Source organism: Primulina eburnea, chromosome 2, assembly GCF_022965805.1.
Source record: "Primulina eburnea isolate SZY01 chromosome 2, ASM2296580v1, whole genome shotgun sequence".
Classification (NCBI taxonomy): Eukaryota; Viridiplantae; Streptophyta; class Magnoliopsida; order Lamiales; family Gesneriaceae; genus Primulina; species Primulina eburnea.
In genome coordinates this window covers 40,820,914-40,834,257 of record NC_133102.1, presented here as the reverse complement: position 1 = coordinate 40,834,257, position 13,344 = coordinate 40,820,914, and the positions used below count along the sequence as shown (strand labels likewise).

Here is a 13,344-nt window from a genome sequence, read left to right as displayed (position 1 = left end):
AAAAAAACAGATTTTTTTTTTTGTTTTTGTTTTATCTAACCCTATTTGTTCTCACCCCCTTTCACATCTTCTCCCGCAGGATTTGTCAACACCGCCACAACAATAGAAAGCTTTGCTCCACGATGTCCAACAATTTTCAGGGGAGTTTTCTAACTTCTTTTGGGTTTTTACTGTCTATGTTGTGCATTTAATTTTTGTGTCATTGAGGACATTGCCACATTTAGGTGTGGGAGGGTATATTGCCTTATTTCTCGTTTTAATTTCTTTTTTCTTCTCATTTTTTGCATAAAAGTAAAAAAAATAAAAAAATAGTGACATTGTTAGTTCCTAGCATCTAGTTCATTTGTTATCTCTTTCTTCTGAATCCTGATTGCTTCCGATGCGAAAAAAAAATGATGATTTCTTTGTGTGCAAATGTTTTTGCATTCTCACGTTTGCATTATGAATAAGTTGCTCTTGATGATAGTTAGAGATGACAAGTGTGTGGGATTTAACACAATTGCTATATTTTTTCTTTAGTGAGCTTTGAGCCTATGAACAATCATGATATCATGCTCCATTTTCTTTGATTGTGTGTTGTCATTGCATTGTTAATTTTTCTAGAACTTGCATTGTTATACATGTCTTTGTCAACACTTTGTGGTGGATTAGGTGCATAGACAAAATGATAAGGGCATTAGGTTTAAACCATTGTCTTTCGCATCATCTGATCCGTTCTTTGAGCCTACCCTGATTCATAGACCCCTAGTGAACCAAGTTTGAGCCTCAGCCTTTTTCTTTGAATTAAAATAACCACATTACAAGCCGTGATAAATCCTTTTTGTTGGTTATCCCCTTTTTGAACCTTAAATTGGAGAATCATATAAGCTTTTCACAAATAGCATCATTCAATCCAAAATAGTGTGAATTGTTGGGATTTATTCAATCTCGAATCCTTATAGTAACCGTCTAAAAAAAAAAACAAAAACAAAAACAAAAAAAAAAAAAAGAAAGAGAAAGAAGAGAAGTAGACGAAGTGAAAAAGAAAAGAAGAGCAAACAAATAGAAAAAAAAAAAGAAAGAGGGATCTTGATGTAATAATGAGGTTGAAGATGTTATTATTTGGATGCAATTGTTTTTGTGAAAAGTGCATATGATTTCTCTAATTTCATAGCTCATTGTTCCCTTTTACCCTACCTTACCCCTAGCCACGTTACAACCCATTTATAGCCTTTTTTGTTTGTGTATTTTAATTCATTCATTTAGTGGAAGGATGTGATATATTTGCAAGCCTATGGTAAAAATTTTCAGTGCATTTGACACGAGAGTTTGTTGATATATGTATCCTAAACACTAATGAGCGGAATGAGCGAATCTGGTGAGGAGTTGTTAAATCCCATGCATTTTAATTTCTACACATTCTGATTGCAGTGATTGTTCATGATGTTATTTTGTGGGATGCTCTGATATTAAAATGTCTTGTTGCATGAAAAATGTTTTGGATAAGTAGAGGAAGCGAAAGGAGGACGAAAATTGAGATAAAGAGTTGATCTATTGTATGCTTGAGGACAAGCATCGTTTAGGTGTGGGAGATTTTGATAGGCTTGTAATAGTTAATATTTTATTTTCATATTTCCCGTTATTTTAACCTCCGATATGTTTAATTGACACATTTTTGGGTAATTTTATTGTAGGAGAAACTTTTACGGTCTTGGAACAAATTTGAGCTAAAAAGGTGATGTTTATCACATTTGAAGTTTCCAAGATAGAGTTCAAAGTGAATGACCAAACCAGAAGAAGTCCTGGAATAAGGCGTGGCCACGCCTTATGATGATACTTCAGCTGCCAAAAAATTGCAAGAAGGAAAATATAGATAAAATATTATCTATTATATTATATTTTAAGAATTAGGTTAATTAAGTATTATTGGGCTTGTTAGCTTAAAAAAACCCAAATCCACTACTCAATTGAAAAGGAGAGACACAGCCGCACACAAGATTGGAGAAAAATCAAAATTGAAAGCTTTCCACAATCTTCCAACCAATCTCACGTAACACAAGAACAAGGAGGCTCAAGATTTTCTCTCCAACTCTCTCCACACTTTTAGGCTAAGTTTTATTTCTATTCAGGGGATATTTTTACTATTTCAATTTATCACTGTGAGGCTTTTGTGATTTAATTTAATATTCATGTTTTGTTCAAGTATTTGTTGATTTATGATTTATTTATATGAAAGTTGTATGTTGATTAATCTGACAATTTAATTTGATATATAATTTTCTACTGCTATCCATGAATTCAGTGATCCGAATTGTCATGAATGATTGGAACATGAGTAGTAATAGATTAGGTGTGTTGTGCTATCATAGCATATTTAATCTAAATAAATCAACGAAACGCGATCTATCAATTGCAGCTATCTCGGTTGTTAGATTTAGGATTAACTGTTTTCACAAAACGAAAATGCTATTTTTAATTAATATGGAACGCTATCGTGCCCAGTTAATTATTAATAAGTTTTGACTGGATGCTGGGTTCGGTCAATTATTTTAGGAAAACACAAGAATTTTAGCGGCTATCCTTATAATTCTAAAGTTAATTGCTTGTAATTGCATGAATAAATATATGTTAGCCGATGAACAGTGATACAAATAGTAGAAATCCCTTGAATCGAGCTTGGTAATATTAATTTACATTTAATTAGTTTTTCATCTTGATTTGTTATTTCTTCTTGCATGTTAAATTAGTTCTAGTATTTTATTTAATTCATATTCAAAATCCCCCCTTTATTTGCATTTTGCTCGAAAGAAATAAATCTCCCGTTCCCTGTGGATTCGACCCTGCTCATCATTATACTAATTTTATCTAGAGAGTAGGAATTTAATTTTGGTGGGTCAACGACAGCACACCAGTTTGGAGAATTAATATCCATATAACCGACCCTTAATCTAACGAGAATGTGCTACAATGATGAAACATTTTGGTAATTAGATGATAAATATCATCTGGGATTACATAAAACAATGGATCCATCCATACCTGGTTAATTTCACCCGTGCTCTTCTCCCCTTTACCTTCTCTATTAAATTATGATCTTATGGAAACTTTGATTTCCTATCATAAGGACTACTAACACAACCAACGCTGAATTCGGTAAAACGTTTATACCATTTAAATTTGTCTTTTTTAGCACCACAAATAGCAAAAAAATAAGATACAACGGTGCGAAGATAAGAAGCGCAAGATCAACAAAAGCTGTACAATCAGTCTTCCAGTATCTGCTGTCTCTCAAGCTCGATAATGTGTTCTGTCAATGAGCTATGGGTACTCTTCGACGTTTCATTGATGTTCCGGCACTGATGAAGCTGTTCCCTGAGACTTCGAACAAGCTCATTAAGTCTTTGTATGTACTTTTCCTGAGTTAAGATTATCTGCAGAAGGTGGATGGAATTATGTCAACAGAATGAGAAACTAATACAAAACCAACCCCGGGGCATCGTTACAATGTCAAACACACGGCAGGATCAATCTAGTTAAGTTTCAGTGAGAACATCACTTTCTGTAAAGAGGTGTTAACAAATCTCGTCGTATATCAATTATGAAATGAAATCCGAGCGAGTAAAGTTTTGGTTACAAGAAGAGTTTGGTGTTACACTTTTAACAGCAAATAGACAAGTATACAGCAGATACAAAAAATAGACATCCCGTCAACTACCCATCAACACAAAAACAAATGAAGTTCAAATTGATTTTTGAAGCTTCCTCTCCAATCCCTGATACATCAACAAAATTCAGGAGAGCAAAAAGGAGGCTGTTTCCTTGAAAGAAACTCCGAATCGTTGCATCCACTAAATCTAACAGCACAAACATAAATGATCCTTGAGCCTTGAGAGTTGTTCCAAATATAATTTTTCTAGAAGAAAACCCATCAGTTAAAAATCCTGGTACTTCTTAGTCTCACCCAGTATCCTTTTTTTTTCCTTTTTTTTAAGTATAAACCAATGTTTTCTACTGGTATAGAGTTTGTCAGAACCAGAGTGTTCCCTGAAATAAAAAATGTGATTACCCAAATCCATTTTTAGATCCACCAAATTATCCTTGCAATCTGACAATAATTGACAGCGTAAAGAAGTTCATATAATCCACCATATATTTTCATTAAAAACTCTTCTTTATGTAGTTTGCATTCACTTCTACTAAAATTCCTATCAACGGGGAAAAAAAGTCGTGCCGTTCATTGGTAGATTATGAGCAGCTGGTTAAAGCTCAACTCATGCTCAGTTTTGATTGATCTTGAGTTAACGTTAATTTTATTTTTTATAGTAATTATTTTTTATTATATCCAAGATTTCGAACAATTTTGGGCTATTTGCATTGGAACTGTTTTTTATTTCCTAGTATTTGGATTTGGAAAACACTTTTGTTGCACCATTTTTTTAGACGAAACTTGATTTTAGTTGCATGTTTGGACAAATCAATTTTTTCTTTTGTTCATGTGGTAATGAAACTTTTCAATTTTTTCGAAATTCAAATATGATTGGTATTGATTCCTTGATTGATAAGCATTATACATTGAACATCAATATTTTAATTGACATCGATAGTATGGATGCATGTAATTATGAAATTAAATGCAAATTAATTTTGTATGTTGACTTTAGTGGGAGTGAATAAATTATAAAATCAACATTGAGAAAATATATTGAAGTTTATGTCTAAATATGTGGTAATATAAATTTTATCAGGTGGTGATTTCATTCGGATTTATAGAGAACACAATTTGGATATTGTGTACATCATTAGAATATTGGGCAGATATTTAAGAAACTCGATATTGGATCATTAATCGGATGCTCACATATCAGAGATATGACATTTGGAAATAGTTGGATATTTGGACTCGTCTGAATAAGGTTGCGGAGTTTTATCACCGCAATGATCATTGGTCTAAGAAACCATCAATGATCAATTATGACAATAAAGCGCTAACTATATTTAAAGAACAACCGAAACTTGTCAAAATATATTGACATGAAGTTTGTAGTTGGAAGGAAATAATTCAGAATGGCTTTGAGTCAATTAAGCATGTTATTGCAAACTCTATATTTGCAGATGCATTAGTCATGAGTTGGCCACCCAAGATGTTCATGGGCATGTGACACAGATTGATGTCGTCAATATGTGTTTCTTCTTATGTCTAAACCAACAAAATGTGTATTTATGCCTTGATTTTTTTTTTTAAAAGTCTAAACCAATGTTTTCTACTGGTATAGAGTTTCTCAGAACCAGAGCGTTTCCTAAAATAAAAAATGTGATAAACCAAATCCATTTTTAGATCCACCAAATTATTCCTTGCAATCTGACAATATACGGCAGCGTAAAGATGTTCATATAATCCACCAGATATTTTCATTAAAAACTCTTCTTTATGTAGTTTGCATTCACTTCTACTAAAATTCCGATCAATAGGAAACAAAAGAGTCGCGCCGTTCATAGGTAGAATATGAGCAGCTCGGTTAAAGCTCAAATCATGCTCAGTTTTGATTGATCTTGAGTTAATGTTAATTTTATTTTTATAGTAACTACTTTTTATTATATTTTGTATTCTTACTTTTATATATTTTAGTAGCGAATGTTACAAAAACATGAAAACCATTCTGACATTTTCCAAGATTTCGAATCATTTTGGGCTATTTGTGTGGGAACTGTTTTTCATTTCCTACTATTTGAATTTGGAAAACACTTTTGTTGCACCGTTTTTTAGATGAAACTTGATTTTAGTTTCATGTTTGGACAAATCAAGTTTTTCTTTCGTCCATGTGGCAATGAAACTTTTCGGTTTTTTCGAAATTCAAATATGATTGGTATTGATTCCTTGATTCATAATCATTATAAATTGAACATCAATATTTTAATTGACATCGATAGTATGGATGCATGTAATTATGAAATTAAATGCAAATTAATTTTGTATGTTGACTTTAGTGGGATTGAGTAAATTATAAAGTCAACATCGAGAAAATATATTGATGTTTATGTCTAGATATGTGGTAATATAAATTTTATCAGGTGGTGATTTCATTCGGATTTATAGAGAACACCATTTGGATATTGTGTACATCATTAGAATGTTGGGCAGATATTTAAGAAACTCGATATTGGATCATTAATCGGGTTATGCGGTATGTAAAGTGAACTAAAGATTTTATACTCACATATCAGAGATATGACATTTGGAAATAGTTGGATATTTGAACTCATCCGAATAAAGTTGCAGAGTTTTATCATCGGCAATGATCATTGGTCTAAGAAACCATCGATGGTCAATTACGACAATAAAGCGATATATTATATTTAAAGAACAACTGAAACTTGTCAAAATATATTGACATGAAGTTTCTAGTTGGAAGGATATAATTCAGAGTGGTTGTATGTCAATTGAGCATGTTATTGCAAACTTTATAATTGTAAATGCGCTTGTCATGGGTTGGCCACCCGATATGTTTACGGGCATGTGACATACACCGGTGTTGTCCATACAGATGATATGCATGTACAGTGGAAGTTTGTATTCGGCTTGAGCACAACTCATTTGAAATGATTTAAGTTTCTGTACATACTAAGGTTTATTTGAATAATCTGAAATAAAATGATGACTTTCATTGTGGTTTAACATCCGGTGAAAGTTTATTATTGGACTCTTTGAGTCATTAGGAGGACCAATTGGAATCGTAGGTTTTATTCTTGGATCACGTTCATGTATTTCCATGCTACACATCCATACTTGATCTATGTTATTGATTATACTGATATTGTGATCATTGATGGGTTTAGTGATTTGAAATATAGCAATGACCGCTTTGGTTTAATATTGGTATAATTGATAGACCAGATTGTTAAGAAATATTTTGGTTTATATAACAAGAGCTCAATCCAGTTTTTGCATGTACAATATATGAACAACTTATGTGACCTAAGTAGAAGATTGTTGAAACTATTTTGTAGGCTCAAATAATTTAATTAATTGACATGGACAAACTATCTAATAAAAGAACTAATAAAATGATCTAATTAATAATGGGTTTCCAAAATATTAAATAAATTGGTATGATTCACTTTATGTGTATAAACTCAGCCAAATTAAGTCTGCTATGTTGGGTCGAAGACTGCTAAAATTATACAAGATTAAGGTTCTCGTAACACAGAGAATAACACATGATATATACGGTAGACATATTTTAGATCTCTCTTCTTCTCCCATCTAAGACAAGAATAAGTAGGTTGACTCTCTGTTGCCTTGATAGATTCATAACTACGACACTAGATCAACCATTGGATTCTGATATATATTTACTATTATTTATATTTTCTGATAATTCGACATGAATTCCTAGCCTGTTGTGTACATGGATTCAATCAGATTTTTTACGGATTTATTTTTATTAAATCCCAAACAATTTGAGCTTCAGTATGCTGCACTTGTGATTGTGATCGTGCCACTGCTTGATGCATTCCTTGTAGCTCTTACAATTCTTGGATTCAGCAAAATTTGGTAATTTTGACTGCACCAAACTCCCTTTGCAAACTATCCAAAGACACTCCAGAAGGCAATATGAGACGGTTACGATGTCTTCGAAAAACCAAATATATAATTGTACTCCAACGCACTTATAACATAAATCTTCTCTAATGAAATGGCCTGAAGTTCTTTAATGAATTTACCCGAGGTTGTGTTTGGTCGGAAAAAAAGTATGTTGAGGAAATTATCTAAAATATAGATTTCAAATGGCTTCATTTTCAGAGAATTTCGAATCTGTTGAAAATTTTGAGATAAAAGCTTGGTATAGTAGGGGAAGTATCTGCTATGCACATAACTGAAAAGTATCCAAACACAACTTCGAAAATATTTCTCTAAGAAGAATCAAGTCATTATATCTTTGCAAATTTGCTAGGTCATCTCTTCGAACATAAACCATATAACGTAAGGCTGAAAACGCATTGATTAAATTCAACAATAGCGTGCAATTATCACATCTAGCCAAGCTTTAATAGTGGTTGTGTTATTAATGTTTTCCCTAGCAGCACCTATATCACTAACAGTAATGCCTTTTAACAGATAGACTTTCTCTATCATAGATGGATTTTTTTTTTACGTTTCAGCTACAACTATGAGAACAACAACGAGAAATAAATACGCCAGTTACATGAAAAAATTCTTCAAATCTTTTCTACCAAGTGTTCTTGTTGCAGAAAGTGGCAATAAATAAAAGTCTGGCCTCATTGGAAACATACCTTCTCGAGTAATATTAAATAATGTTCAATACATATAAATAATATCCAACAAGGACATCTTCTTGACCTTCGAAGTTGGTTGAATTGCATAAATTACTTGGTCAATGTCAAAATTGAGTTTGTAGGATAAAATATTTATCGTTTTACCAAAAATTATAGCTGGTGGTAAGAGTGCAACTTAAATATTTTAAACTGTATGAGAGCTCAAGCACCATGTTTCGATTGCTCTAAAAAACAATTATTACAATTGTCGGACCGAGCGCTTGCCGCTTTACCAAAATCTATAGCTGGTGATAACAATGCAACTCAAATATTTTAAACTATATTGTAGCTCAAACACCACGTTTCAATTGCTCTGAAGAACAATTATTGCACCCTAACAACCGACAAAATCACAACATATGAAGAACACATCCTCACAATATAGGGATCAATGAATGTTAGTTTTGTACCGCATATTTACCAAAAGTATCATATTACAATAAACTCGAATGTACCAAATCATACTATATTTATGTAGATGTACCAAACTCGAAGCAACCATACAATAAAACTCTCCACAAACTACCATGCATACACAACCAAATCATATGCCACATTTATTGGATATGCAATATATGATTTACAATGAACTTTTAGTTGAATTTCTGTATCCACTAAGACACAACCAGCTTGAAATTCTAAAAAGAGATGCAAGACACAGATCGCGGGCAAAAATCAACGGAAAACTATAAACAGCTTTCTATGGTAGATGAATCACATTCAGCTTCAAGCCACTGAATATCCCAAGTGCCACAAACACACAACTCGGTTCACATAGAAACACATAAAACACTAAAAGTCTAAAACATTTAATAAGGTCCGCTGCTTTGAGGAATAAACAAATGACATGCTCACATGATTGACCAATCAATAAGACACCAAGGCCAACAATATAATCCTTCAACACTGGCTACTAACTGCTAAATGTGACACTAAAAGATTAGAAGAAGACTACATTTACCTTCTCTTTGATGATCTCTTCCCTTTTTGAAATTTTTTCCTGCTTATGAGAATCCCTTGAACTCGCATCCACATCGCTCATTAATTGTTGCCTCCATTCAAATTGCGAGGTAATGATCAATACCAGCAACAGAAAAACAAGCAGCATTGGCCTTGACATATTATCTACCTCGTTCACAAAATCTAAAAGAGGAAAAGTAGAGGAAATTAACATTAAACTAGCACAAGTTATACCAAATACCTACAATCTTTGCTAGTAATTTATATATCTAGTAATACAGCTTTCGCTCACCTAAAAAAATCTTAATTTGCTTGCTTGGTTATTATAAATTGCCAAGATGCCGGCCCTTCATATAAAAAATGCTGGTTCGATCCTTATATACTTCATACCTGAAACATAAAATAATACAGAACAAAAACTTAGGATTTAATTTCATATGTTTTCGCACTCCGAGAACCAAATTGCCCATTTATAATTTCTTGCCTCTTTTCCTTGTTATCGACTTAAACAACTCACAAATTCCGCAAACAAAGATGAAAACTAAAGGTAACAATAACCCGGTTTTTCCTTATTTTTCAAGCTCAAAATCTTTAAAAATGAGACGGGTTGGTCAAAATTGAAAATTTGAATAGAAAACATAATGTTAATCGACTCCTTTCACCATTTCATGTAATTTTCGCGGAACCCAGAGAAACAACTTACAGATCAGAGTCAGCGTTAAACCGAACAGCATCAACGCGAAATGCGAACGAAAGTCTGGCAACAGTTACTGGGAAAAACTGTGGAGTCTTTGTTTGCAGGCAAGCTCGGCGACTGTTGGTTGGAAAGGAGGGGCGCAATTTACCTCTCCAACTATTCCCATTTTGACTTTGGGAAAAAGAGAGAGGACGAAAGCAAGTGTTCGATATTTAGCACTGAAATTGGATTATGACCCTATGTATTCGATTTAGGAGATTTAACGATTTTCTATTTTTTTTTTTAAATTTTAAAAATCTAGAATTATTAATTAAGATTGAGTAAGTCTCACACTCTTGTGAGACACTCACAAATCTTTATCTGTGAGACGGATCAATCCATTGAATTTTAAAAAGTTTAAGTGACATTGACTTTTAATAACTCTATAAAAGTCACGTGTATTCAAATTTTCAATTAATTTTTAGTGACTCAATTTAATTCATTAAGATATAAACATTAAAGCCTAAAATACAATTATAAATTGTTAAAAATTGTTTTTGCTTCAACCAAAAATTTGGAGATATTTTTAGAACTTATAATACATACACAAACTCTTTTTTTTTTTCTCTCTTTCACTTATTCAATAATAACAAAAAATGATCCAAAAAATAAAATAACGCCTCTTAGTTTTTAAAAGTTTAATTGTATCGCATAATTGATAAATAATTTGTTTCATTTGTTGTTTAAAAACTACATGTTATTTCTTTATTTTATGACTTCTATTCTTTAAATTCTTCGATGTTTAAAATTATAAATATAAAATTTTAATAAAAGTATTATATTAAATATAATAAAATTATAAAATTTTATTGGCTCATAAAACTGAAATTAATAGTGATTTTTTAAATAAAAAATCTTTAAAATATATAAATTTTTTGAATAAAAATTGATTTTTTTAATTATTTTTAGCATTTTCAATTAATATGTATACTATCATATTTTTATTAAACAAAATATATTTACACGATGGTGAATAATCTTCTTTTCACACCTTTTTTTTATATAAAAATATGATAGTTTACAAATTAAATGGAAATGCTAAAATATTTAAAAAATCAATTTTTAGTCAAAAAAATTAATTAAAATTTTAAATTAATTTATTAAAAAATTACTTTTAATTTCAATTATACGATCAGGTCTATTTTACAAATTTTTTCCTTGATTTTATTAATACAGATGCATTTAAAAAAATTGAAACGTACATACAAACCCAAATATATAAGCATACACAGTAAGTATTAAATGATTTAACTTTTAAATAATTAAATATATTTACTAATATAAAATTAAAAAAATTATTTCAAACTGAATATGTTATCTATGTCACTTAATTATTAGTTCAAATAAATCAACAAAAATAATATGTTATAATTAGGTATAAAATCATAGAATTATATACGAAAAGTCAACAAATCTTGCAAAAAAAATCTACTGTAAATCCGTGAGATTCTGTAAAAGTCAATAAACATCAATCAAATCAATAAAATTATATCATTTAAAAAAAGTCAGTAAAAATCATCAAAACTCTAGATTGAATACATTACACTCATTCGTCAATTAAGAAGATTGTCAATCGGAAGCTTGTAAAAAATTGAGGATAATTCACGACTAAATTTGAAATAGATATGCAGTGTTCTGTCCGTTAGATTTCTAGAGTTAAAGTTGAATTTAAAATTTTGGTCCTCGAATAAATGGGCACTGTTTACACAAATGTTTATAAAATGTTTTTATAGAAGTGATGATAATAAAATAATAACAACATTTAATATATATATATATATATATAGAAAAATATTTTAGTGTTACACTGACTTTATTTTGTCGGTAGAATAATTGCACACAGCATTTAATACAAGTTGGCCGGTGCACACATTCAATGAATGAGGAAACTTGCGAGAATTTCAGAAGGAATTGCGTGATGAAATTGTTCAACAATTTCTTGTTCACATAGCCATGTTCACACATAGCCATGCACCTATAAATAGGTGATCATTTTGCAATTCATAAGCATCTCATTCTCAAGCAATATCTTGAGTTTTCTCTCTTTTCTCCTATTAGTTCTATAATATTTGTGAGGTGTTTTGTTCTCCTGTATTAAGAGAGTGTGTTCTCTTTGGAAACACAGTGAGTGAGTTGTACACCACAAAATATTATAGTGGAATTCTTTTCATCTTGCCCGTGGTTTTTACCCTAATAATTTTTAGGGGTTTTCCACGTAAATCTCGGTGTCCAGTTTATTCTTTATTTCGGGTTTTATTATCTCAAATTCCGCACGTGGGACCAACAAGTGGTATCAGAGCCTTGGTTTAAAATTTCTTAAAATTCTGAGTATGCTCTGTGGTTGCAGCCTAGACTGATCTTCCACATCAGAAAAGATTTTTTGAGATTTTTATTTAAGGCGGGATTATTTTGTTCGGTCTCCTAAAATTGTTGTAGACATAATGACGGGAAGGTACGAGATAGCAAAGTTCAATGGAAGCAATTTCATGCTGTGGAAAATAAAGATACAAGCAGTTTTAAGAAAGGAGAATTGCTTGGCGGCTATTGGAAATAGACCGGTGGAGATTGCGGATGATGGAAAGTGGAATGAGATGAATGATAATGCTGTTGCCAATTTACACTTGGCTATAGCAGACGAAGTTTTGTCAAGTATCTCTGAGATAAAAACAGCCAAAGTTATCTGGGATACTCTGACAAAGATGTACGAGGTCAAGTCGCTACACAACATGATTTTCCTAAAGAGAAGACTTTATACTCTTCGGATGGCGGAATCCTCATCGATGACCGACCATATCAACACACTAAATACTCTATTTGCCCAACTCACTTCCATGGGGCATAAAATAGGGGAAAATGAACGTGCGGAGCTTCTACTTCAAAGTCTACCAAATTCATATGATCAACTTATCATCAACATTACCAACAATATTCTGATGGGCTTTCTAAGATTCGACGATGTCTTAACTGCGGTTCTCGGAGAAGAAAGCCGGCGCAAGAATAAGGAAGATAGGTTGGTAACCTCGAAGCAGGCAGAGGCTTTGCCGATGATAAGAGGAAGATTTATGGACCGTGACTCCAGTGGGAGCCAAAGGCGAGGTAGATCAAAGTCGAGAAGTAAGAAGAAAAATATTTACTGCTTTAAATGTGGCGGTAAAGGGCACTTCAAGAAAGAATGTACGAGTATCGATAAAAGCTCTCAAGGAAATGTGGCCAGTACTTCAGGCAGTGGTGAAATATTATTCAGCGAAGCGGCAACAGTTGCAGAAGGCAGACACAAATTTTGTGACACATGGATAATGGATTCAGGAGCGACGTGGCATATGACGTCTAGGAGA

General features: G+C 32.0%; 1 protein-coding gene across 2 annotated transcripts; it reads right to left on the bottom strand.

Annotated features, from left to right (window-relative positions):
• Nucleotides 1-3,128: 3,128 nt before the first annotated feature.
• LOC140823191 (uncharacterized) lies at nt 3,129-10,183 on the bottom strand. Of its 2 annotated transcripts, XM_073184390.1 has the most exons (4): nt 9,977-10,183; nt 9,566-9,663; nt 9,275-9,456; nt 3,129-3,410 (listed from the first exon to the last, which is right to left on the bottom strand). In XM_073184390.1, exons 3-4 carry the CDS (start codon nt 9,431-9,433, stop codon nt 3,243-3,245), a joined length of 327 nt encoding a protein of 108 aa, XP_073040491.1. In that variant the 5' UTR covers nt 9,434-9,456; nt 9,566-9,663; nt 9,977-10,183; the 3' UTR covers nt 3,129-3,242. The 2 variants fall into 2 exon arrangements, with proteins under 2 accessions (XP_073040491.1, XP_073040490.1); XM_073184389.1 differs by lacking the exon at nt 9,566-9,663.
• Between the last annotated feature and the right edge of the window lie 3,161 nt (nt 10,184-13,344).

Coding starts and splice junctions, on each gene's coding strand:
- LOC140823191 (XM_073184389.1), bottom strand. CDS start 10,007: ATGCTGTTCGGTTTAACGCTGACTCTGATCT. Junction 9,457..9,976: donor TTTAACGCTGACTCTGATCT/GTAAGTTGTTTC, acceptor TTCCTCTTTTAG/ATTTTGTGAACGAGGTAGAT. Junction 3,411..9,274: donor AAGAGATCATCAAAGAGAAG/GTAAATGTAGTC, acceptor CACCTTCTGCAG/ATAATCTTAACTCAGGAAAA.